Source organism: Fistularia commersonii, chromosome 23 (genome assembly GCF_037954325.1).
Source record: "Fistularia commersonii isolate RoL2024-O1a breed Wild chromosome 23, RoL_Fcom_v1.0, whole genome shotgun sequence".
NCBI lineage: Eukaryota > Metazoa > Chordata > Actinopteri > Syngnathiformes > Fistulariidae > Fistularia > Fistularia commersonii.
The window spans coordinates 14,835,153-14,862,620 of NC_141306.1; the positions used below are offsets into that span (position 1 = coordinate 14,835,153).

Here is a 27,468-nt window from a genome sequence, read left to right on the forward strand (position 1 = left end):
TGTATTTTTGTATTTATCCAGGTTGGTAAACAGGAAAAGATGTAATCTGGGTAAGTAGAGGACAGAGTGTCTGAACTCGGGGAACTCTGGTTAATGACAGGACGTGACTAAACGCCTCCAAACCCCATCATTCCCGACGTCTCTTCTTGACCGGCTGGGCTAAAGCCTGGTTTGCTCCGCCATCACGACTTTTACGAACTTTGGCGACGAGAACTGGTTAAAAAAAGCAGAGCGTCCTTGTGCCTCCACCGATCCGATCTAATCTTCTCTTAGCGACGGCTCAACCCGAGCGACATTCCCGACGGCATCCCTCTGGCCGGCCGCCACTTTGGGTTCATCGACCCACCAAAATCTTCTAGTGTTTTAAGCGGTTTGTTGTTTTGTTAAAGCGTCGGTTTTGCCTTCCGCTCTGACGTGTTAGCAAATACTTCAGCCGGTGTCGCGATGACGCGTCTCCAGCAGGCGTGGAGGGTTCGAACCCACCGTCGCCCGGAAAAGCCTCGGCAACGAACGGCTCGGTGACGTTCGGGCGACAAATACACTCACTGGTTTTAACGGACAGCGCGTGAACATTTCAGGCATTTGTACCGACGTGAACACGCCTAACACAATGTGTGCAAAATGAAATCGTGCAGTGGTCGCCGGAAACTTCCACGGTGTCTTATAATCTGTCTTACCCAATATATATCAGTCCATTTGGAAATACCACTCTGCAAAATAAATAAAAATGAAAGCATAAATACTGCCAAAAATATTTCTGGAGAGTTTCTCCATACTTCTGGAGAAAAAGAGCATAAATGCACTTTAGCTAAGACACAATTACATAACAAGCAGCTCCTACTTTTAGAGAAACAGTGAGTGTTTGAAGACAACGTTGAAAAAGATATTTAAAAAAAAAAAAGCCACTGTGAACGAATCAGCTCAGAGGTGCAGGTTCTTCTTGGACCAGGATTCCTTTCCTCGCCATGTTTTATTAAAATAAAGCGTTCATTTTCTTTTTTTTTTTAATTTCTGCCGCTAGAGAAGCAGTGGACGCCGCGAGCCGTCCGGGAGTCGCGTCTCCATCTCGGTAAACAGACGATTGCAATGCTGCTGATTTCAGGTTAAAAAGCCTATCAGAAAGTTCTAGTCGGTCAGAATTGCGATCGGATCGGAAAAATACAATTAAAATATTTGAAAAGGGAATTTGAATCTCCTAATACAAACACACCGAGAACGGATTTTCCACAACTTCCACAAAAAGAAGAGACTTCACCGAGGTCCCGCCACCTGAAAATTTGAACGGAAACTCAACTGTCGCAAATGAGTGTGAAACCCGTTTTGGCCAAACTAGCGGGCTCACGCCGAATCCCCTCCGCCCGGCGAGCCGGTGGATTCCACTGCAGACAGAAAAGAAAAGCCTCTGGGATTTACCTGGAGGTGAAGCGGAGCACTTTGGAGATGAGGCCGGTCGCCAGGCTGCTGACGTTGGCCTCGGACGGCGCTCGACACAGAGCCCCGTCCGACTTGCCCAGCTCCGCTTTCTTCTGCTTCTTCCGAAGCCTCCTTCGGTAGAAAACTTCCAACAGCTCCATGGCCCGAGTCTGAAGTCGCCCTTAACTCTCTGCTACTGGTGGATCTACGCTGCGTCTCAATGTCTTCTCTTATAAAAGCTCCATTTCTTCTTCTCCGGAAGTCTCCTTAAATGACGCCGACGCTTCTCGTCTTCTGAAATCTACTTCGCGAAAAGCTTCACTCCACCTTCGGGGGGTTTTCAGCGGCACGTCTGTTCTAAATCTCTTCTAGACCGCCCTCGAGTCCGTCGCATTTTAGACATCGGCGTCGCCTCTCAAAGCGCTCCGACTCTGTCCTCCTCGCCGCTCGGGGTCCGGCCTCCCCCGTCCGCCGTCCGACGCGTCTCCGGGTCCGACCGGCTCAGAGCTCGTTAGGAGAGTCAAGTAATTAGACGTCATTAGGGCCGGCGCGAGATAAAATCACCAAGCAAACATCCCGGGTCGGACGGCGTCTGCGGATGTGACCGAGATACAGCGAGTGTTAGGACGGGGAGGAGGGAGGAGACGTTGCGAAAGGGTATGAGGCGGCGGCGGGGGAGGATGGAGGAGGGAGATAAGACTCATTAGGGAGATGATACCAAGGAATGAGGCTACTAAACTGATGTAAAGAGGGTGAGGGCAGAGAAGGAAAGGGAGGATGAAGGGCGAGGAAGAGAGGAATCCACAGTTATATCCGTCGTGCAATGGAACGAAGAGAAAAAAGGGAAGCGCTAAAGGTGTAATAGCAGAAAGAAGTCTGAGAAAGAGCAAAGAGCGTCCCGGAACAGTGGATTATTGAACTCGCCGCGGCCCGAGTGCATCTTGGCGCTTCGGGGAGAACGGCGTCTCATGATGCAGCATGTGGTCTCGCTCCCGACAATGAATTATTGACTGTAGAACGTCCATGTGGACCGCAGCTCTCAAGCTCTGTCTCGCTCTTCGCTCGGCAAGTTGCTTTCAAAAGCGCAATCATTTGCATTGTCGGCTTTGTTGACGATCTTAAGGCTGACTGAAGTTTGGCCCCGATTTCTCAATAGACGGCGGCGGCGCCGTGAAATCCGGTGCACGTTTGCATGTTCTAACTCACAGTCCATCGCCTCTCAGTTTGCAAAGATTCAACGGGTCTCTACGAAAAGCAGCTCCGCCAATGTTTTTGCGTTCAATCGTTCACAAAGAACATCAACGTCTCACGGTGAATTTTGAGCGGCGGAAACACCAGACCGGCTCCCGCTCTGAACGACAGCCGGAACGACAACCGGAAAGCGCCGGCCCGACGGCGCAATCACATCCTTACATGGGGCACGTGGGTTGTTGACGTCGTGGGGGGGAGCAGAGGGGAAACAGCATGGCGGCAAAAGAGTTGCCGGTCGATGACATTTTGTTCTGTTTTGATTTTAAGCCATTTTGAAATTGTAAGATAAACCGGCCTAACAGGTGATTGATCGGGATTCAAGTTGGTCGAACGCTAAATGCCGACGCACGTCAAGCCTTTCGGTGGTGACGAAGCCCGTCGCATTCTGGGCACGGTGGCTTTTCCGACTTTATTATGAATCGCTAAAAAGATGAAACCGAATTTTATTATCACTTATTTACAACCTCCAGAGACAACAAACGGCTTTGCTAACACAATCTTTGGGTGTATGCACATACGTGTGCACAGGGTGTGTCTTACTTCAGGCCTTATCTGTTGCCGTGGGAAACTGTTACTCACACTGGCCTATCAAAATAATCTCCCGCATCTCAACGGAAATCAAAGTTAGCAGAATGGATTGTTGAAGAGTGTGTGTGTGTGTGTGTGTGTGTGTGTCATGTAAGCTGATTCATGGCTCTCAAACCGTTCTGTCACTGCATATCTGCTGAAGCTCGAGTGCACGAGCACGTTAGCTGTTACGACACGTGACGTCAGTGCTAACATTAGAGCTTTTACACACAAAGCTGTGCACGTAGCGTGTTTCAATGCACTTGGGTACAAGTCTGATAGGCTAATCTGAGCATTCGGCTCAAATGTCAAATAACATGCCATGAAGAAACTCCGGACAGCACTGGCTTGCAGCCCATGGAGGTGCAGAGCACACATTCATCCCCCAAAAAAGTTCTAGCAAGAATATTCAAAGATTACAAAAAGAACACGGTACCGTGTGCCGCCATAAGACGGTAAAACTTCGAAAGCACGATCATTTAATGAAAGTAATGTGCTGATTTCATGAGACGAGCCCGTGCCGTGAGAGAGCATCTGGAGTTTTGCATCTTCGGTATTGGATTCCAAAACAAGGACAAAGTTAAGCGTTTGCAAATCTGTGTCAAAGTGCTGATGTTTCTGCTGCCTGTCGGACACGGGACACCACAGTCGTGGACCCGATGTCTCTTTTTTAGAAAGAACAAAAACCGCCTTCCACTTTTGCAGATTCACAGGAAACCAGCGCCGATGGTGATACACTTGGTTTTCTAGGCGGCGCCAGAGACGGCGTGACGAGTGCAGAATGGTTGAAAGGATCTTCAGAAGATTTTAATTCATCTGTGTTTTGGAAAAGGCGCCGACATACTAATCCAAAGATCAGCGCTCGTGCTGTTTGAGGAGCACAGACTTGGCGGGGTAGTTTTCTTGGGACGGAGAACCTGCAGGAAGACATGAGTGACTTGGTTGCAGGGAACCTGAAACCAGCTCACAAGTAGTTGGTGCTTCCTTGGATCAGCCGACGGCGCCTCTTTACAAACATCATCGTCTGACTGCAATACACAAAAGAGTTTTCCACAGTCCAAGGGCTCAAACATAACACCCCATAGATGTTTGTCATTGCGGAAGCGTCTGTGTGTGTGTGTGTGTGAGAGTGTGTGTGTGTGTGTTTGTGCCACGCACCCTGTAGCCTAAGTGGTTTAGACTGACCTGATCTGTACCCAAGACAGCGACGTCTCAGATGTTTGCCATAACAGGCGTGGGAGAACAAGACATCTTTGACGGGTGTAAGACAGCAAAGCTAGCTAGCAAAACAGGCTCCATCATTTATTTCATGCTGATTCTCAACTCTCAATTCCTTCGATTTGTTCAAATGCGTGTTTTTAGCCAAAGTCTGCAATCTCCAAAAGAGCCGATACTGGGGAATATCAAGAAGTCGGGTCGACGTTGCAAACTAGCGGTTGACTGGAGGACTCGAGGACTCCCGGATCCGGTATCCAGGCCACTGGGAAGTTCTTCCATCGAGACCCCTTCTTCAAAAAGCTCTCCCTCCGGAACCATGCGTGACCCCGTGGACTCCCAGGTTGTCCTCAAGGACGGCTGATACCTAAGAGAGGCCGGCCGGGGCCTCCTCGAGGATAAGTACATCCCCTGGAGTGACTTCTTAAACACTCCTAAGGACCTCTCCAAACTTATCAGCCACTTCCCCGACATGCAGTAGGAACTGTGGCTTCCTGACTGGCTATTTGTTTACCTTTGGGAAAGAAGGACTCTTCAAACATACTTCTGGGCAAATATTTAACCCACGGCCTTCTTGGCAAGTCTCCTATCGGTTAATGCGGGGCGAATAAAAAGGTTCTGATCGACCGCAAAAGAACGCAGACGCGGATCATTCAAGTTTTCACTTGCGGACAGCGGATTTTATCGGACGATAGCTGCCCTACGTGATGCTGCACTCAGTGTCCATTAAATCCAAAGAACTTTGACGCTGAGACCGTTTTGATGGTTGTCAGTTCAGCGCGACAACGCGTCAGTCCTGCCGTTATCTAGCAACGGCTGGCAGCAGCTCCGGTGTTTTTCTAGCAAGACATTTCCTTCTTTCTGATGATGAAACCACCGCTCGCCGCTCGGTGGCGCCTTGCCAACACTCGGTTAAATTGGCCTTTTGTTTGAATCAATGGCCTCTGATTACAAACTCTCTGATGTTCAAGTGACATCTGGCGCATCTTATTCTAACAAACTATTCATAAGGATTAGGATTAGAAAACATGAAAGGGACACTAAAAGGTCCATGAAGAACCTTCCGCTCCACGAGGGGTCGCGTACACGTCGTCTGACCTTTGACCCTTTCAGACGAAGCACCGCGCAGGCCGAAGGTACAGTTTGTGCCCGAAAAGGACTTAAACTACCTTGTTATCCCTCATCACGGTTCTGCTGCGCACGCCTGGGCTCTGACCTTTGACCCCTGGCTGACGCTGAACGGCACCGTTGCTGTTTTGAATAGCTGGCTGCTCATTTCAAGGAAAGCATTGGATTTTGTTTTGCATGTTTTTGTGCGCGCGCACGAGTGTGTGTTTGTGTGTGTGTGTGTTTTGGGCGTGTTGGCAGGGTGGTGGTGGGGGGTGGGGGAGCGGGGGTAATTATGTGATAATCTCATTTGAGAAAAATGTAGTGATTCAACGCAAGAAAAATCAGAGTGAGAGCGAAGCAGTGCTACGAGGAAGCAGGGGGAGGACGGGACGGGGGAAGAGGAGACCTGAGGATAGGAAGGAGGAAGGACGAAGGACGAAGGACGAAGGAGGAAGGAGGAAGGAGGAAGGAGGAAGGATGAAGGAGGAAGGACGAAGGGGTAGAAGACAGCGGTGGGCGAGAAAACAGGAGCAAAGTTGGACGTCAGGATATAATGATAAATAAATAAAAGAGGAGCGTAGAAAAGGAGTAGAGGAAATTAGAGGGTCGCAGAAAAGCGCGAGGTCTTTCCGTCCCTGCGAGATCAACGCCCAGCCTCGCGGGACCTCCACACACTTCCTGCTGTCGGACCAATGGCACACAAGGTTGGCCTCCTCCTGCAGGCCTTATCTGATCACCACCAGAACCCAGGGGATTGTGGGAGAATCCAGTCATTCTCTTCCTCTGTCTTTATCTGATCAACAAGTACATTTTAATGACTTTTGTTTCGGTTGCTAAAAGGCTTTTAGCCGCAGAACTTTAACTTAAGGAACAAACTGGATGCTTTTCTTCTGGACTTAACGTTGGCAACTCCAGGTCTTTATTGGCGTCTGAAGAAGAAGAAGGAAACCAAACGTGTCACAGATTTAGAGCCTTAAATAACACCACCACAGGAAAGGCAAACAACACACACACACACACACACACACACACACACAAACCTCAAGAGTCAGTGGACATACTAGCACCATCATGAGGCTGTCATGCTCACTACACACACACACACACACACACACAGACGTGACCTCCATATTAGGATGAAACTGTGTGTTGGCGAGTGTGTGTATATTTATAGCCTGTCTGAAGAGAGTGAGATGGAGGGTGACAATAGTGTTCAGGCAGGAAAGTCACCCCCAGAAGGTTCATCACTTCAGCAAAGGTCCTGCAGATCCTGGCTTGCAGATCCATTTCTGTCCCAGAGAAGTTACGGTGAGACCCACTGGTCTCTCCTCCATATATGAGACTTAAACGTCAAAGGTGAGAGAAGAATTTTAATTGACGTATCTTCATCAAGGTGTGACATTTTATTTGTCACCAATGAAACGTTCAGAAAAGTAACCCAACCCAACCTTGAAGGTGAGTCAGCACCTTTGAAACCGACGGCAGGTGAAATAATAAACAAAGAGTGGCGAGAGGCCGGAATCGAGGCGTTGAGTTCCTTCTTGTTTTTCAGATAACAGAACCAAGATACAGGAGGCGCATGAACAAACCAAGACAAGGCGCGGCTCGAGGACGGAGCCACCAATCCACAAATCCGTTCAAAATCGACCTCGCTTAGCGTACATTTAGGGTCTCCGGGGATCCACCTGCATCTTTAGGACTGGAGGAGAAACCGGAGAACCTGGAGAAAACCCATAGAAACTCAGGGGAACATGCCAGAATCCAACCAGGGACCTTCTTGCTGAGGAACTAGAGTGTCCAACTGTGTCAAGCAACTCGTGAAAAATATAAAAAAAAAAAAAACAAACCCTGGACCTGGAAGGCACGTTACATGATCAGATGTAATCAGAGATTGTCGGGAGGGGAAAGGCAGGGAGCTAATCTAAGAGATAAATCCCAGGCAAGATTTCAAAATGAAAATAAAAGAGTTGATTTTTCTTGGGAACTATGATATTGGTGGTCATCAGGTTGCACTAAAGACACATGAGCTCAACTTCAGACTTGTGGGAAATCAGGATGCTTTGGTCTGCTTGACATAATTGGGATTAGAAAAGCATTTGGAATCCAACCTCTTGGAGAGGAGGTTGGCGAAAACAACCGCAGGCCGTCGCTGCAATTCCAGATAAGTGTATTTTTCCATCGGTGGATGAATGCCGCCTCGGGGGCGCTGGCCGGTGCCTCCCTGAGCCGGTCCAAGACCATATGAGGGCAGAGGGTTGCGTCAGGAAGGGCGTCCAGCCTCAATCTTTTGCCAAAACCAAACATGCGAATCAAACCTAACAATCTCACACCGGATCGGTAGAGGACCGGGTTAACAACCACCGTCGCTGGTTTGGATGACTTACAGGGTACCAGTGGACACTGGGCTGCCGTCGGTCGAAGACGGAGAGGAGGAAGGTGTGTTCGGAAGCAGAGAGAAGAGGAAAGGAAAGAGTCTGGGACTGAGAGGAGGGACTCTGAATATCGTGATTATGACAGGAAAAGGTAGAGAGTTGGTCGCCATGATGCAGAGAAGGAAGGTGGATATACTGTGTGTCCAGGAGACCAGGTGGAAAGGTAGTAAGGCTAGACGCTTAGGAGCAGCTTCAAGTTGTACTATTATGGTGCTGACAAGAAGAGAAATGGAGTAGGAGTTATCTTGAAGAAGGAGTTCATAAGGAACGTCCTAGAGGTGAAAAGAATGTCAGATAGACTTATGAGTCTGAAACTGGAAATTGAAGGTGTGATGCTCAATGTTGTTAGTGGCTATGAACCACAGGTGGGATGTGAATCTGAAGAGAAGGAGAAGTTCTGGAATGAGCAAGATGAAGTGATGCAGAATATTCCTGGATGCTAGAAGGAGGAGGGAAGGCAAGAAGAGTGATGGCAAGATGGAAAGAATACTTTAAAGAGCTCCTGATGATATACCTGTGGAGGTATGGAAGTGTCTGGAAGAGGCAGCGGTAGAATTTCTGACTTGATTATTCAACAAGATCTTAGAGTGAGAAGATGCCAGAAGAATGGAGACAAAGTGTGATGGTGCCTATTTTTAAGAATAAAGGGGATGTGCAGAATTGTGGCAACTATAGAGGGATTAAGCTGATGAGCCATACAATGAAGTTATGGGAAAGAGTAGTGGAAACTAGACTGAGAGCAGAAGTCAGCATTTGTGAACAGCAGTATGGCTTCATGCCTAGGAAGAGTACTACAGATGCAGTATTTGCGTTGAGAATGCTAATAGAAAAGTACAGAGAAGGTCAGAGGGAGTTGCATTGCGTTTTTGTAGACCTAGAAAAAGCATATGACAGGGTGCCAAGAGAGGGGGTGTTGTACGAGGAAGTCTGGAGTGGCAGAGAAGTATGTTAGACTGGTGCAGGACATGTATGCTAGCTGTGAGACACTGGTACGGTGTGCTGTAGGGGTGACAGAGAAGTTCAAGGTGGAGGTGGGACTCCATCAGGGATCAGCTCTGAGACCCTTCTTGTTTGCAATGGTGATGGACAGGCTGACAGATGAGGTTAGACAGGAATCCCCATGGACCATGATGTTTGCGGATGACATTGTGATCTGTAGTGAGAGCAGACAACAGGTAGAGGAACATCTAGAGGTGGAGGTATGCTCTGGAAAGGAGAGGAATGATGTTTATTTGCAGCAAGACAGAATATATGTGTGTGAATGAGAGGAACTCGGGTGGAACGGTGAGGCTACAGGGAGTGGAGATCAAGAAGCTGGAGGATTTCAGGTACTTGGGATCAACAGTGCAGAGCGTAGGAGAGTGTGGAGAAGAGGTGAAGAGACGGTCCAAGCAGGTTGGAATGGGTGGAGAAAAAGTGTCAGGGGTACCAAGAGATAGAAGAACATCAGCCAGAATAAAAGGAAAGGTGTACAAGACAGTGGTGAGACCAGCGATGATGTTTGGACTAGAAACTGTTCCAATGACCAAAAGACAGCAGGCAGAACTAGAGGTTGCAGAGATGAAGATGTTGAGGTTCTCTTTGGGAGTGACCAGGATGGAGAGGATCAGGAATGAGTCCATCAGAGGAACGGCACATGTTAGATGTTTTGGAGAGAAGGTCAGAGAAGCCAGACTGAGATGGTTGGGTCATGGACAGAGGAGGGATAGAGAATATATTGGTAGACGGATGCTGGAATTGAAGGTCTTGAGGAAGACCAAAGAGAAGATGTATGGACGTCGTGAGAGAGGATATGAAGGTCGTTGGTGTGAGAGAGGAGGATCCAGAGAACAGGGTGAGATGGAGAAGGCGGATTCACAGTGGTGACCCTGAAGGGAAAAGCCCAAAGGAGAAGAAGAAGAGGAGGATGATCCTAAACAGAACACATTCTGCTGTGTGTGAGTCAGAGCTTCTGATCCCTGACGGCTTCATATCGGTCACTCCTGAAAACCTTCAGTTGCAGAGCATGGATCTACAAACAGAACTACCGAGGCCAAATGAAGGAGTGGCCAAAGGCTGGTCACACTTCCGGGACAGGAGTCCTTTTGCTTTAAAGTGACAGAGGCAGAAAATATCCTGGATAAATAAACTGGACTCCGACGGAGGTCCGGAGGCAGAACGGAGTGTTCCTGTTGACAACGTGTTGACAAAAACAGAAACAATTGAGGTCATTGAAGAGGAGCTGGAAGTGACACCTTCAAGCTTTGCACTCAGTCTTTTCCCCGCCGGGGTCACGTCCACTCAGGGTGACGAGCGAGCGACAGTTTTCCCGAGCAGCAACAATGGGTGTGAGAAACAGTGTCGAGTGGTTCCCATGGCAACCCGAGAGGTTCATCATCCTGTTTAAGCGACCGAACCCGAGGCAGGACGCATGAATAAATCCTCCGAGCGGCACACAGCCAGCACAGGACATCCTCCCGCCGGTAAACCCGCCACCGCTTGGACATCACTTCCTGTCTGAACCCCAAGGGGCCCAAACAAACCGAGAGGATTCGTCGGTCCTGGAAAGAAGCGTGAGCCGCGACAAGACATCCGAATGCCACTCTGTGACCCCTCACTATGTTCCTATTTACTTCCCCCGAGCAGATAAAGCTCCTCCGACCCGTTGGAGACTCACCGGTTCTTGATGCGTAGCTGGACTCCTCCTGCTGAACATGATCTGCTGTGGCCAGACGTGGGATCTCGCTGCCGTTGTTGTTGTTGTTGTTGTTTTGGCGATGAAGACGAAGGAGGGGTAGGAGAAGAAGGCGGGAGAAGAGGAGGCGAAGGAGTGGAGAAACCAAGCGCTTCAAGGTATCCTGGGTCAAACACCCTGAGGAAAGAGACGGAACAAACATCTTCGGTCTCATTCGGGATTTATTTGGTAAAGAATGCGGTGGGCAGAAATATCAAAAAACTGGACCGGACCCAAAGGAAAAGGGAAACGTCCCATCGGGGAGCTTGTGAACTCAGAGGTTGTTATCTGCAGAATTTGAACTTGGATAGAATAAGTCATTTGCACAGCGGAGGTCCTGACCTCGTCTGGATGGAGCGAACGCGTCTCCATAGCAACCGCCACTGGCCGTCATGTTCTGGGGTATTAATAGGTATCTGAAATGTCAAACAGCTCGGCGTCACATCCCTTTAGACTTTCGGTGGGACAAATACTTGCGGATGCCATTCCGTGCCATTGAAATGATATTAGAAATGACAGGAACTGAAGATTTACAGCGGAGGAACGGAAAGAATCTCAACGTATGATTCAAAATGTAGCAGATAAAAGGTTTGGCCCATATTTGGATGAATTTCAGGCAGAAAGTTGCGACATTAATGCAAGTAACCAGACTTGTGTCTTTCCACTGAAGGGTTAAAAGAGGAGCAGAACGACGGGAATCCACACAAGAAATAACAAAAACATTTGTCCGGCTTCAAGTCAGAGTCGCTTCCTCACTCCACCCTGCCAACACACTGAAACCAACAGGCCTGGGTAACAAAGACAATTACAGTAATCGCTGCGACACACACACACACACACACACACACACACACACACACACACACACAGGTGGAAAAGGAAAGGTCTATCAAAGTGAAACCTGTTTGACATGGTTACAGGAATGCAAGGCAGCTGCAACACCCTGAGATCACCTGAACAGGAGGGACCGTGTTGTCACATTCCATCTGCCATCACACACACACACACACACACACACACTGTTCACTCAGGAAATACTGAATCAAACCCCTTTTGAGCATCAGCAGACAATTCAATTTTGGGGAAAAACAGCTTAAAGCCAGATTTCTCACTGAAATCAAATAATCGGAGGATCTGAGCTTTGCTCTAAACTCGACCCAAAAACTGCGGCTGCTACTTTCTCATGCAGGCAAATATCAGCGCGTGTCTGCGTGCACATTATACTTCATACCTCAGTTTAATGTAACAATGCACTTTACTGCTACTCCGCACTCTATTCTTATCATTCTTGTGAGAAACACCTTCTCGTCCAGCTCGTAATCCAGAAATTGACAATAAAGCTGACTTTGGCTTTTACTTTTGAATGATCCCCAACCCAATTTATCGAATAATCCAGATATTGTGCACGACCATATATCAATGTATTCATAAATGTTTTTTTGTTATCCAACGATTGTTTGGCAGATAAGAATTGAAGCGACGGAGTGAACCTTTACACACAGACAGCGGAGGCTGGAGAAGATCTGGAAGGAGGTTTATGGATGGAGGAGGAGAAGATGAAGGTCAGCTGGTGTGAGAGGAGAGGGTTAGATGGGGAAGATGACCTGCTATGGCAGCGGTCAGGATCCTATATAAGCCTATAGATGGCTCTTCCGCTGACGGCCTGGAGCTCCCAGACAATTTTGAGTTGAAAACAAACAGTTTGGAACTGATTTTAAAATACTTGTGATATTTCTCCATAATAATGTGGCATTTTAAAGTAAACAGAAATTAGATTAGAAGATGAATTTCACGGGTCACCCGTCAGTCGGGTCGGGGGCCGATGGCTTCCGAACACGTCCGGGTCGTTGTAAAGGTGAAGAAATCAATTTTATCAGATCGCCCACTAGTTTATCCTTGTAACAGAAAAGATGGCGAAAAGAAAAAATGTGCATTCCGGGCTGCGTGGACGGAGGAATTTGCATTTGGATCTGCGCTACGTCTAATATGCGGTGATAAAATTGCGTGGATGAAACGGTCAAATATAAAGCCGCACTTCAAACAAATCCATGCGGCACCAGAAGTCGCATTAAAAGTAAGACATATTTAATTCATTATACGTTAAAAATACTACATGGCCCTCAATGGATTATATTTAGAAATATTTGTCTTTTAAGGCCCTCCCAGTCAAAGGGTTCCCGACCCCTGGGCTGTGGTGACCCCTGAAGGGAGCAGCCCAAAGACACACAGGAGGAAGAAGAAGAACACCTGAGATGATTGAAATGGGGTCAAATGCTGCAGCACTCCTGAATCTGCTCTAAAATACAACCAATATTTTTGGGTGCGCTGCACTTCTAGTGGTAGCAGCACGAGCATGCAGGTGGTCACAGGTAGAACTTAAAGAGAGGCATTTAAATCATGAGCCGCTGAGAAGCCCAGTATGGAGCCTTATCGCCAGCGTTGGTCCTCTCCCAGCGGAAGGCGCTTAGGTTTTTACACACATCTGTTCGGCAGCCGCTCCACCGACGGCCGCATTATAAACGGTCTGTTTTCTCTGCATTCACACCGACGGCCCCGGAGCTGCTACGCCAGGCGCTAACCGAAACCTCCGGAGCTACTTGTGGTTCGTCGTCTCGCCCGAGGAGCCTGGGAACAAACCGCCATCCTTCCGGTCGGAGGGACGCCTCGACCCGCCGAGACGCACCTCGTGAATTATGACTTCGCCGCTTCCCTGAGAAGACACACTCCAAGGACGCGAAATACCTGCGCCTGGTCAGCTGAGTGTCTGGGAGTCTTTTCAACACTAAACCAACCTCATGAGGTCAGGCTTCAACACCAGGTTCCGTCGCACACACAGGGGGCGCGAATAAGGAGAAAAACAGCAAACCCAGTCCAAAAAAAAAGACTGCACGGCGCTAAGTTTGATGGCTTCAGAGCCATGAATCCCAAAGCACGGCAGACAGTGTCCGACACCAAAGTTCACGGTGTCGTCACCGTGTGAACGCAGCGTCTCGACAATCTCATTACGGCGCTCGCAGATCCACGCTCGCGCAGCCGTCTCCCGGGAAACCAGTGTGTGTGGCACTTTGTCCCCGGGGTGACTTCTTCCCCTTCTTCTTTTTTTTTTTTTGAGCGGGGAAACTCAAACATTCATTCAGCCGGATGACGTCACCCGACAACAAAAGAGCACAAAGGCGTGGAGTCACTGGAGATGAATGAAAGGACGGACACAAAGAGAGCGGCAGAAGGAGGGACACCTGCAGACCAAACCACCCGCCTTCAGTCCTGCTTGGAGAACGCATTCTTACCAACCCTCCCATGTCACTCGCTACAACTTTCCATGCTTTCCAGCCCAATTTGGAACATTTAAAATCCCGTGTCCGTGTGCACGGCACCAGAAGACATGGACAAGACACGGACGGACAGGCGAGGATCTAAAATGCCTGGTCATGTTGCACTGACTGCACGTCACTAAAGTGAGCTAAACTAAAGTGAGCGCGTGCAAAGCGTGAGATCGGAGAAGCTTCCGGTCCCCGAAGATCTCCCTCCCAAGACCGTTTCATCTTTGGCTTTCGGTGACGAGACCAACACGGGCTAGCAGCGCTCGCTATCGTCTGCTCGTCACTCACCCAAAATGAGCGGCCCAATGTTTTGGCAGGACAATCACATGCCGGAGTCGAGTGAGTCCAGAGTCTGACTCCCCGAGTCCAGTGAATCCAGAGTCTGACTCCCCGAGTCGAGTGAATCCAGAGTCTGACTCCCCGAGTCGAGTGAATCCAGAGTCTGACTCCCCGAGTCCAGTGAGTCCAGAGTCTGACTCCCCGAGTCGAGTGAGTCCAGAGTCTGACTCCCCGAGTCGAGTGAATCCAGAGTCTGACTCCCCGAGTCCAGTGAGTCCAGAGTCTGACTCCCCGAGTCGAGTGAGTCCCCGGCGTCGGCGTCCTGCAACGACTCTTCCCTTCCCACAGGGTTGTTTTCACTTCCAATGAGGGTAAAAGTCTTCAGTCAGCCTTTGTGAAGGAGGCGGTGAAAACGAGACAGGGATCCTCTTTGAGGGACTCAGACGCTCGAGATATCAACGGGAGATTATCCAATCCAAGCCTCCCTTTGATTTACAGCTGCGCCGACGTCTAATATTAGCAACCGGAGAAAGTTAACGTGTTGATTGTAAATCCATTGGGCTGGTTGCGGTTTCCGGTTGGTTCTGACCGGGGGCCGTGCACGTTCTCCCCAGGCTCTCCGCTACCCAAGTGCAGGGAATTGAAGACCAAATCGTCCTTAGCTGTGAATGACAGTCAACGGTTTCATGTCTCTGCGCTGCGGCCATGTGATCGATCGGGTCCGGATCAAACCCCGCCTCTCGCCCAGCGACAGCAGGGATTGGCTCCCGGCCCGTAACCGCCGTATTCAGGATCATCAGGATAGACTATTGCCTCATCGGTGAAATCTGATTTGGACTCTTTAAGAGAAGGTCAAACATCAGACCAAACACAGCAGATGAAACTACACAGCGACAGATCAGCGATGAAGAGTCTGGCTGGCAGTTTCAGGGCCTGCAGGGCACCACAAGCTCAAACCCACCGCTCAGAGACGAAGCTACGCTGAAGATCAGGCTTGGGAAGGGTAAACATCATGTCTCTTGAACTTCTTTTAGTTGCCCGCTTTTGAGTCCATCAGAGGGACGGCACACGTTGGACGTTTTGGAGAGAAGGTCAGAGAAGCCAGGCTGAGATGGTCGGCTCATGGACTGAGAAGGGAGAGTGAACATATTGGTAGACGGACGCTGGAATCGGAGGTCTCGAGGAAGACCGGAGAAGATGGATGGACGTCGTGAGAGAGGATATGAAGGTCGTTGGTGTGAGAGAGGAGGATCCAGACATCAGGGTTGGATGGAGAAGGTGGATTCACTGCGGAGACCCTGAAGGGAGAAGCCCAAAGGAGAAGAAGAAGAGGATCCACGCATCGCTGTCAGACACAGCAAAGGCCCTGAAGAATGGCTGCCGATCCAACGCAGACGTGCAGGTCATGTCTAAAGCTGATCCACCTTGACCATCGGCTGGGGTCGGACAGCAGGACCATCAAGCCGTCCCCGCATTCCAAAGGAGCGCCCCAGGAGTCTTTCTCCAGCGGTTTACCTTGAAATAAAATGAGCGTAATGCTTTGCCATCACCTCCTGACCTCGGTCCGGTTGGGCTCCACCTGCTCGGCCGCCTGCCAGCAGAAGGTCTCTTCAGCCACCAGATGGAAGATGGAAGATGGGCTTCTGACAAAGCGGAGTGTAATCCTACATCCACACCGTTTCGCTTGATAGATGAAAATACACTGACCGGACAAAACATGTCGACAGTGAGAACCAACACATGTTGGACAGTTAATGCATCTTCATCCTTCCAGCTAAATAGTTTGAATGCAACTCCACATGGCTCAACAGTTGGAATGAAGGTACTTTAAGAAAAAGCAATCTATTCATCTTGATGCATTCATTTATAATGTGTACTGGTCATCCTGCAGCCGGGGCCGGGGGGGCCGGGGGGGCCGGGGGGGCCGGGGGGGCCGGGAGGCGGCGTTCCCCCTGGACCCGTCGCCAGGTTTAGGGTCTCCAAAGAGCCTCCTTTGTGCTTGTGGAACCCCGAGGATCCAACCAGGGACCCGAAGCAACCGTACGCTTACTCGATCTGCTTTGGCCGCGGATGGCGAAATAAGAATTCCGTTGTCCAGATCAACAATCGACGCTTTGAATCTTGCATCTTCTTGCTGTGAGGCAGCGGCGCTTCGCACCGTGACAGCGCGTCGCCTCGGGAAATACAAGGATCCGCCTCTCGATACAGAAAAATGTCCAAATGTCATGTAATTTTCACTGGTCTGCCTCATAAAGGGGGAAAAAAATTACAACCATTTTCATTTCATTCGGTACTTTTGCACCTGAGTTAAGTTTGGAACATAACGAACAGGAAACCGAAGAAAAGCACACATCTGAATATAGTCGTGACTTTCTTGACTGATTACGAGGTGCTTTCTCAGTTTACCGGCGATGATACGGCTGGAAATGAACGGGTTTGGAGCCGCCGGCTCAAATGCACTGAGATGAAACTAATGTTCTCTTCAAAGGGACTCAATAGGAGAGAAAAAGAGGGGCGAAATCTCAAAGCCTCCTCCATTATCCCGGCCAGATAATCTTACCTTGACCACCTCCGTGCTGCCCGAACCTCATTACTGGATTTTTGTCCCGGGTGAAAGTAGAAAGGAGAGGAAAATCATTTGAGATTTCTCTTCACCCACTGATGCGCAGCCCACCCCAAGGACCGCCCTAAGAAATAGCTACACGCGCTTATTCTGCAATTAACAACGTTACCCGGTAGAAGCAGAGACTCTGAACTGTCATTATAACAAACACGAGAAAAATGTTTGCTATGCGAGCGGGGAGAACCTCCCGTTTGTACCTGTGGGAAAACAAAAGCTTTTCATGTGAAACGTGACACCGGCCAGGGCAGACGGACGCCTTCTGAGGATCCCAAGACTAAATAGAACAAAAAAACATTCGCGAGACACGGGTTGGCTCAGAAAACCAACGATAGGAACCCGAGAAATAACGCAAAACAGGCATCTGAGCGTCGTAAGTAGAAGTTGATCCAGGCGGCGGTCCAGTCCACCTCTCAGACACAGCGAGACAAGATGATCTCTCCTCTTTCACCAGGACAGCCGACCGGCTCAGGTAGCAACTACAAAGGTTCTCGCTTGACACATGCTCCACTCCGACCCCCCGTGACCACATGAACCGTCTCTGTCACACACACACACACACACACACGATTGGCATTGGACTGGTGGTTTCATTCACTTACTTGAATATGGCATTTTCAGAAACCTATTGGGATTTTGATTTGAGGTTCAGTTTTTGCACAGACCCATGTATGTTTCCAAAAATGAGCTTTTGATATTTACCTACGGTTTCAGTAGCGTTTTGGTTCGCTACATACCATGAGCGGTGATGCTAGTTCATCGGACGCTGCTGGTCAAGCAGCTGAGGGTTCGAGACCTGAAATACTTGATGGTTTTAAAGGTGTGCAGGGTTCAGTGCCTGAACAGAGCAAGTGATGACAGTCACTCCCTCATTCATTCATTCATTCATTCATGACCCACAGGGATGCAAGGGGGCCGGAGCCACCTCGCCCCGGGTCGATCGGCTCCATCACGTAACGCCGGGTTTACACCTTGAGACTTTGAAAAGATTCGGAAAAGACTCACTCACAACAATCATCCAGGCAAACTGGCATCAGAGGACTAGTTTTACCAGTCTTAAGTCTCAGCCTAGTCAGAGACTTAAGACTGTGGTTCTTACATGTTAAGACCTTGCAAAGGTTTTGAAAGGACTCGTGGAAAACGACAACTTTCTCATCCCATCATGCAACGTTTTCCCTTCTGCTGGTACCGGGTTTCCTGTTTCCGGGTTTGTTGGGGCTCATCGGTTGGTTGTCTAGTCGGTCTTTAAACACAAAGACTTAATAATATCAAATATAATATCCAACGACGTCTGATACTGCCGTGAGCCCCGAGACTAAGCAAAGACTGTCAGGTCACATTAAAAGCCGAGATGGCGGGAGCGCTCGACCTCGGTAAGACTCCGACACCAAGATTTCCTTCGGACTCCCAGTTTTTAGTCTGCGACTGGAAAATGGAAGGGTTCAGGCCTTGCATACCTGAAACCAACATTCATTCTGTCACTGACACCTGCAGCTGTTTACAGCACGCTTAGCATTATATGTTTATTACTTACAGTCTACAATCTTGTCAGACTGGAAGCATTAAGTTGAAGACTGACATGATTTGTTTTGAGTCCTGGTGCTATTTAATAAGCAATGAGTGGTTGCAAATACAAGGGTAAAAACCCCTCATCCCAGGTACAGGCTCATCAGATCACTATATGCCATGTAAAGGCTTAAATAACACTTTGTATTTGATAAATTGGCATCGATTCAGTAGGAATTCAACAACAACAACAACAACAACAACAACAACAACAACACTACATTTATGGATAAAAAAGAATTCGAGCTCAGCGAGTCAATAGTGGTCATTAGCAGTCACTGCATTAGTGCGTTTTCTTATATTTTTATTTCATATTCTGATTTTTAGACACCAATGAAAAGCTTAGCAACATCTACATAATACTTTTTTTTAATTACAGTTAGAATATTTTCAGCAGCTGCTACAAGAGTTTAGCATTTTTTTACAGTATCCCACTACTTTTCCTGCTGTCTGAGGATTTTGCCTCTGACCTACATTGGATGGACTTGACAGTAACCCCATATTTCTCCCCTCATACCGACATAGCTTAGTTATCACCATCTTATCAAGCTGTCAGAAACTTCTATCAAATTTGCCCTCAGATAAGCTGAAATGAAAAGAAATGACACGGCTATTAAGCGTGTTGTTTCCGAATGATCGTGTTTACGTGGGATCGAGAACCGAAGCAAAGTACGCTCAGTGAACGCTGACGTCCGACGTAGCAGCTCCTCCTCGGGTAATAATTCAACCCGCTCGCCTTCTGGTTGCGCATGGTTACGCATAACCGGCGACACACCAACACACACGAAAAAACACACACGCTGACTCACAGTTCTGATAGGCAGCTCCCCACAACACACTCCGGCGTGCTCTGGCTTTGGTTTAAGGACGCAGATGGCATGCTTCTCTCTGGCTCGCTCTCGCTTTCTGTCCTTTGCTTTACTCGACTGCTGTCGGCCAATCAGGTCTCTCCGGAAAGACACACTCAAGCCGCCAAGGTATGGAGGAAAGACAGCGTCGGACGGTAGGACAGGTGGGGCGAGTGTGAAAGGTGTGTCTTACACACACCTTTGACTTCACTGAGGATGGAGGATAAGCACTAACTACTGCCTACACACACACACACACACACACACACACACACACACACACACACACACACACACACACACACACACACACACACACACACACACACACACACACACGATGTATTCCAACCTGAAGAACATTCCATGAACCTCTGCTCCAGCGGAAACAACAAATTTAAAAGTGTGTGACAAAACATGGTTAACCGATCAGTTCAAACAAAATGGAAAATATCTGCGCATGACACCCCGGCGGCAAAGTGTGACGCCTTGTTTCCATATTTGAAGCACACAAAGACACAAAAGTGAAAAAAAAATCTAAAAAAGAAGAACAAAGACTTTGCACTATTTTGAGAGGATCAAATCCGCACACTAGCACATTAGCAACGGCAGCAGAGGCTCACGGGTAACGCAGTGCTAAATAATAACAAAGCGTGGCGAGGAGAACACGCGACCGTTGGTTCAATCATTGCACGGACACCACCGAGGCGGTTGGATATTCTACATGTTGAAAAAAGTTCACCGGCCAAAGGTCACCTTCTGTTATGTTAGAGAGTGTCAGCGGTTTTATGCTCAGCAGCAAAACACACAGGTAAGATTCAAAGCCGTCGCTCCTTATCGGCACGAGACGACGGTAATAAATAAAGCTTATCTAAATAAAAGCACACCTGCGAGGCGACTCCTCTGACAGAAGGAGGACGCAGGTCAGACAGCGTGGCTTGCTGCTCGCCGGTCGTCCGGACGAAGAATTCTCACGCCGCGGCTTCTCAGCGCGCCTCCTCGTGCTGCCGTATGTGTGTCTTGCGGTGTGTGTGCGTTTTACCGTCTAAAGTCTAAAGTCCTGCATTGTGTTGTGCCTCTCGCACATCTTCCCATAAATAAAAGCTGCAGGGTGGGAGTCACGCCTAAACCCACCGACATGCCGGTCGTGGTGCCCGGCAGTTTTTGACCGTTCCTCCAGAAGTGTGTGTGCGATGTCGGCCGTGAAGCCCCGCCTCTCACACTCCGCTTGAATCCATCCCAAAGGTGTTCTCTGGGGTTGAGGTCTGGACTCAACTTCATCTGCAGCAGACTGTCCATCCATGTCTTTATGGAGCTTGCTTGGTGCACTGGTGCACGGTCGTGTTGGAGAAGGAAGGCTCCAGCTCCAAGCGCTTCCCATGGGATTGTCCAAAATGTCTTGTGAAGCTGGAGCTTTCAGAGTTCCTTTCACTGGAACTAAGAGGCCAGAAGACAAGCCTGCACCAAAACCCCGTGCTTTACGCCGCCGCATCCCACGCTTTGCATTGCACTTTGGATGCGGCCGCTCGGCCGCGGGAAGCCATTCTGCCAGGCTCTCTACGCGCTGATCTTCAGCTCATCTGAAGCCACATGAAGTTTGGAGGTCCGTAGCCACCGACTCTGCATAAAGTGGGCGACCTCCAGGCCCGATGCGCCTCAGCGTCCGCTGACCCGCTCCGTCAGTTCACGCAACCTAACACTCGGTGGCCGAGTGGCTGTCGCTCCCAAACGCTTCCACCTTCTTCTGATCCAGCAGACAGTTGACCGTGGAATATGTAGGAGTTACTGGATTAGTGGCACAGGTGGCATCCTATCACAGCTCCACGCTGGAATCCACTGAGCTCCTGAGAGACACCCACTCTTTCACAAGTGTGTGTTAAAAAACAGCCTTGGTGCTTTATTTCATACACCTGAGGCCATGGAAGTGATTGGAACACATGATTCCGGTTATTTGGATGGATGAGTGAATACTTTGGCCATATACAGTAAACCCTTGTTTTTGGCGGGATTACGCTCCAAAAAGAACCCGAGATAGGCAAAATCCGTGAAGCAGAAACCTTTCTTTTATTTACAATTATTATACAATTAAATACTCTATTATACATTGCTGCTGACGTCCTTATGTTTTTTTTCCTTCCTTCTTTATGGAACGAACGGAAGATTAATTAATTCTGTAATGCCGACCTACAGCCGCATAGCTTTTACCTTCCCTTAGCATGTCCAGAAGTTTAACTTTATCTGCCATAGATAGCATCTTCCGCTGCCTTTTGGGCCCTTTTGTCGCTCCAGAGCGTTTTGTCAACATTATGGGTTTTGGAGAAATTGCAAGAGAATTTGCACGTACGTGATGTAAATTTGTCAAGCTGTTTTACGTACGTGTACATATTAAACTGCAACGTTATTGACGCACAGGTAGAGAAGAAGTGGAGTGACTTTTTAGCCAATCAGAATGCAGAACACAATGCACCATGCAAATCCGTGAAGTAGCGAAACCGTGAAAAGTAAACCGCGTTATAGTGAGGGATCACTGTGTGTTTATATATATATGTGTATATATATATATATATATATATATATATATATATATATACTCACACACCCGTAGCCTAACATCCAAAGATAACGTTGCTAATAGCTTAAGACTACACTGGCACGAAGGGCTGAATAGAATAAAATTGCATCTGCGTCTGTTTTTGTTGAGGAGAATCTGAAACAGAAGCTGTTTGACAATTCCACTGCAGTTGAGGTTATTCTACAAACCCACAGACCAACTTGGAAAATAAACCGAGAGAATGATGTGATTATGTGAACGTTTGAAGTCTCTGTTGACAGCAGTTTGTCTTCCGTTTCCAAAAAAGTCAGAGCTACTGGCTGACATAATGACTCAAATGATTTCAAACCAAGCCAGGATTACTGAAAAGCTTCTGATGTTTGCTTTTTGTATCTTTCTTAACGTAAATGAAACACACACACACACATTCACACACACACACACACACACACACACACACACACACACACAGATATTCAGCTCCTTTTCATATCCTTAGTCTCAACTTAAATGGTCTCCACTTAAATAGCACTTGTAGCATAATCTTGTGGTTTCAGAGCGCTTTACGCTGGCTTGTATTCAACCACTCACACACACACACACACACACACACACACACACACACACACACACACACACAGATACACAGATTGTCTGTACCTGCGAACGGTGACCTGCAGAGTCTTGTAAGATCCTTTGACGAGAGCGATGGCTTCCTGTCTGTATCCAGTCAGCTCAATCTCATTAATGACGATAATCTCGTCCCCAACCAGCAGCGGCTCGTCCAAACAGTCCGCCTTCCCGCCCTCCTCCACCTGCAGACACACACAAACATGTGGACCAAGTGAGAAAGGGATGCAGGCTAAAGGTGTGTTCACATCCATGGATAACTTGACAGCTCATCTCCAATCCCTGGTTTCTTTAGTCCTACATTGGAAAGTCATTCTGGGACTAATTCTTCACGAGATAGATAGTGTTTGAAATGGGAGGATTTTTGGGATCCCAAACATCTTGCATGAACATCTCTTCTCATCTGATGCTCATTGGAAATCCTCATCCGTTCACACCTTGTCATACCAGAGCACATCCTTGTCATGCAATTTGATTTGCATCATATGATCTTACATAATCACCACATTATTTTCATTCGCAAACTAACAAAAAAACCTCATCTCAGGTTTAGCCCGAGGGAGGTAGACCTGCACAGGGATTGTGAAGCTCTGGGTAGAAGGAGGCTGAGCTTGGATCTGCCGGGTCGGAGGTCTGGAGACAAATGGATGGAGATGTCAGGAAGTTATTTGGTGCTCGAAGAGGACGAGGAGAAGAGGGTCGGAAGCCGAGAGGAGAAGAAGAAGTAGAGGTTGCTCACAGCTCTCGCTTTCACTGCAGGTGAGCGAGCGCCACCAAAGAGCATTCGTCGCCCGCAGGTTACGCCTGCTAACTAACAGCTACCAGCTTTATTAATGTGCACGTCCTCAACTAGTTGTCAAAACAGTCCTGACCTGTTGGCGTGGACTCCAGTGGAGCTCTGAGAGCGAGGTGTGTTTTCTGCCACCGAGACCTCGGCAGTGAATCCCTTCGGTCCGGTCGGTAGTAAAGTGGGGCCTCCATCAATCGGACGAGCTCAGTCAACCGCCGACTCCTCTGTCGCCCCCGGAGGCCTCGGCCCACACGGAACAACCCGCGGTGCGCCGTGTTTTACGAAAGCCTTTCTATCCGCCGTCTTTCCTCCGAATATGGATCTCCCGGCCTCGGGAACCCACGACTTTAACACCGCATTATTGTTTTCCCCGCCCGGCCGGTGCTGACCTGTGCGGAGCAGGGAGATCCCCGGAGGAGCGACAGCTTTACTAGCCTATAAAATGTCCGCTTGCTTCCCGATGTGTCCGACGACGGTGCTCGTTGAAAGCAAACGATAAATGATCTTTGCTTGTGCCGCGTGCGGCCGGCGCGTTCACAGTTCGTCCAGATAATAGCTTGATACATCCGAGATTTTCTGGATTCCCCAATGTTTACAGGGAAATAATGCGCTCATCGTCTTTCAGTGGCTGAAAGACTGTGGAGAAACAGACTCTCAAGTTTGGAAACCGCTCCCTCGACACCGGCTCCACAGCCACTGAAAGCTGGACCGACTGGTATGTCTCATTGGCTTGACATGATGTAATAAAATCCAAACTGTGGTTTGATCATCATTGTTTAAATGGTGTAAACTAGTTTGCTTTGCTGTCTTGTTTCCCTGAGAGGACTGTCATGCCACCTCTTCATACGTATCGCTGCCGGTGATGTGTAAAAATGACCTTCAACTGTGAAAGAAACGGATCGCCGCCGCCACGGCCTGCCAACATGGTCTGGATGATCTGCTCTCACCGAGTCTGAGCTCACAACATGAACCCAGAGCTGTCAATGCAAAGCCAAGGTTAAAGTGTTTCTCTAACACCGAGGTTGAGTCGCACCCGCTCTGCCGTCCGTTATCGACGGAGCTATTTTTTGGACGGCGCGCCGCCGCTATGTGAGTGCTAAGTGGACGAGCGCCTGGCTGTTGGCCTTTCAACCATGCCAGTCTGTACGCCGCCCCCGCATGGCTGCACTTTTAAAGGCCGTATATCTTTAAGGATCGTGTCCGACGCCACATCTCGTGTGTCTCATCACCATCTGTCGTCTGCAGTATCATGATTCATCTGAGATCGTCCTCTGTAGCCGTCACACGCAAACCGCCTCTGAGCCCGCGGCTGTTTATACGACCCCATCGGGGCGTCCGAGGTCACACTGTTAGGGTTCGGAGGTCGGACCCACGCAGAGACACGGGACTCCACACCGAGCAAAAGGGTTGGAAACCAAGTTTACTTGGAGGGGAGGACAGGCAGACCAGCCAGACCAGGCAGGGGGACGATGGGCAGGAACTGGCTTGACCAGGCGGCCCAGGTACGAGGCGAGCGCTAGCATACAGCGACGGGGGGAAAAGGCCCGTAAGGTTCGGGCGGCCGGACGGAAGGTGTCGGGAGACGACAGAAAAAAGAAGCCGATGGGGAGGCGGCTCGGGAGATGGGAAAAGAGCCGATACCCCGGCGACACTTGAGACTCAAAGCTCCGGCTTTTGAGGCCTTTCTGATTGCCGCACTGACGCACGTTGGCCGGTCGGCAAAATATTTCTGTCCGAGCCTTGTTGAACATGCCCAGAGCCCTACTTTCTTGCCGTGTGAAACTGAGCGAAGTGTTTAATTCAGTTCTGCTGGGACGGAGCGGGAGTTTCACAGGTCACGAGTGGCTTTCGTAGATGTTGCTTCACCTCATCACGGGTCTGAAAGGTAGCAGACTTGGAGCCGGTGCGTCAAAACACCCCCGTATGAGTTACAGCCAAGGTAGTCTCAGCAATTATTTCATGTCGAAAAGGACAACGCATAGCGTGAGACATCAAAAACATGTACAAAGTTGTCCTCGGGCGAATTCGAGCAGGAGGGGATCTGGATAATTATAGGGTTGTAATTCTGACAACATCTAAAATACAACTCAGCAATCAGTCTGCAGCTGCTTTCAACAAGCTGCTGAATCCAGTGTTGGATAGAAAGTACAGGAGCGAGAAGCAGCCGCGAGGGGATGCGTGGAAGCACAAGCTGAGTTAATCCTACCTGAAGTTATGGCAGGTGTTAGTGGTTCACAGGACGTTTATAAGCAAGTTTTCCAACCTGAAACGTAGTCAAGGTCCAGCTATTAAGCCGGAGAAATAACCCACGATGTCCAAACTCTCAAAAATAACAACCGGTCTTCATTCTCTCTTTCTCATTGAAAGAATCGATCTTTCTTGATCGTTTTTAAAGGTTTTCTTAGCGGTCGACCGCGACGCCCCTCGACCCGCGGTGTTACGACGCTTCCGCCGTAAGCCGAGCCAATCGATGCTCCGAACCGCGGCAGAGTCGGCTGACCCGGGAACCACTGCAGATTTAATCCAGATGTAAAGTATTAGTGGGTTTTTGAAAAGAGGAAATGTGGGCTATGAGGGCTCTGCGGATGAAAAGACATCCCCACCGGGGTGAAACACAACATCCGAGACCAGACTGTTGGCTTGTTTCCATTTGGCACCTTGTGATTGAAAGGTATCTCACACTGTTGTGAAACAATAGACCCCACCCAGCCGGTCCTCTTCAGATGCTCTGACAGCGGCCAAGAATTTCTGACGGGGTGTGTCCCGCTGTCCTCTGGATTACAACATGAGCAATTCCTGTGTTCTCGCCCGCACATGACGGGTCAGGAAGGTTTCCTACTTTCATAGAGCGGGACTGGGTTTGAAGACCACTCGTCGTACATAACAAACAGTGTAAAGAAGAGGCGGAACACATCCGTGGGTTGGACCGTCTCGTCCTCTATCGGGTGAAAGGATTTGGACTCGTGTAAAGGAAATAAACATCTGAGTGCTTTGAATGAAAACTGCTATACGCAAACCTTTTAGCCACCATGTGGAACAGTACACATGCTTCCACTGTTTGCCTTTTTCAGGAATAAATATAACCAAATAAGGCCAGCAGAATGGTTGTGTGTGTGTGTGTGTGTGTGTGTGTGTGTGTGTGTGTGAGACTTTGGTATTCCAGCTGAAATTCATTATCCTGCAGTCGAGGGAGAGCAGCTCAGCTCATTCATACCGTGACTAAAACAACATAGCTCTCGTAATCAATACAGAATGTGTGATTTTAACAAATATCCTGTGACAGCGGCGGCGGCGGCGGCGGCGGTGGCGGCGGCAGTCAGCAGGTCCCTGCACCCCGACAAATCTCCCGTCGCGGTTATTTCTCGAGGAGTAATGAGGTCTGCGTCACATATGATAATCCCATGATTCTACCGGTGGCTCCACAGCTTCCTGGGATTCATCTGCTTCTTGGAGTCACAAAATGAAAGTCTGAATAAAATGTCAAAATGACCGCAGCTCAAGTGCTTTTAAAGTAGCAACTGTATAGGAATTCAAATCGGACAAAGAATTTCACGCATGATGGATTGTTTGTTTTTCTGAGCGCAAAAAAGACTTCTCCTTCACCCTATTTAAAGATATTCAGCTCCTTTTCATATCCTTAGTTTCAACTTAAATGGTCTCCACTTAAATAGCACTTGTAGCATAATCTTGTGGTTTCAGAGCGCTTTACGCTGGCTTGCATTCAACCACACACACACACACACACACACACACACACACACACACACACACACACACACACACACACAGCGATGGCGGCAGACCTGCCAAGCAAGGTGCTAACCACACTATCACAGGGGGTTCAGTGTTTTGCCCGAGGCCTCTTTGGCTGCACGCAGGTGCTGAGTGTTTTCGGCTGCGACGCCCAGATGCAGAAAAAGCCCAGGAACATTTCGCCGGATCCCAGACGCCCGGGAAACAGGACAATCGAAAGCCACACGTCTCGGCTGACAAACAGTTTCTATCCGTGAGCCGTCAAAGCGATCGTTCCCCCAAACTCTGCCGTCCTTGCAAGCTGCCACACCTGTTCAGACGCACACCGACACAAGACAACCACACAATCCTCCACCTGCACGGAGCCAACGCCTCCTTCACTAAACTGCACTGTCATCGTCCCGTTCACA

The 27,468-nt window shown here is 48.9% G+C and overlaps 1 protein-coding gene and 1 long non-coding RNA gene across 8 annotated transcripts in view; one reads left to right on the top strand and one right to left on the bottom strand.

Moving 5' to 3' along the window:
- Window positions 1–27,468, bottom strand: part of shroom3 (shroom family member 3) — a 60,439-nt gene that overhangs the window by 27,526 nt on the left and 5,445 nt on the right. For 4 of the 7 annotated variants that reach the window (XM_086170209.1, XM_086170210.1, XM_086170215.1 and 1 more), the window contains exons 2-3: window positions 22,546–22,700; window positions 10,645–10,839 (exon numbers count right to left, since the gene is read on the bottom strand). In XM_086170209.1, coding sequence (XP_086026335.1) covers window positions 10,645–10,839; window positions 22,546–22,700 — 350 coding nt within the window. Of the gene's footprint in view, window positions 1–1,413; window positions 1,918–10,644; window positions 10,840–19,295; window positions 19,404–22,545; window positions 22,701–27,468 lie in introns of those variants that run through there. The other 3 variants (XM_086170213.1, XM_086170212.1, XM_086170211.1) reach the window with 2 other exon arrangements.
- LOC147221120 (uncharacterized) lies at window positions 10,859–12,430 on the top strand. The gene is made up of 3 exons (XR_015107913.1): window positions 10,859–11,289; window positions 11,372–11,511; window positions 12,166–12,430. It is a non-coding gene; the product is annotated as an uncharacterized LOC147221120 (long non-coding RNA).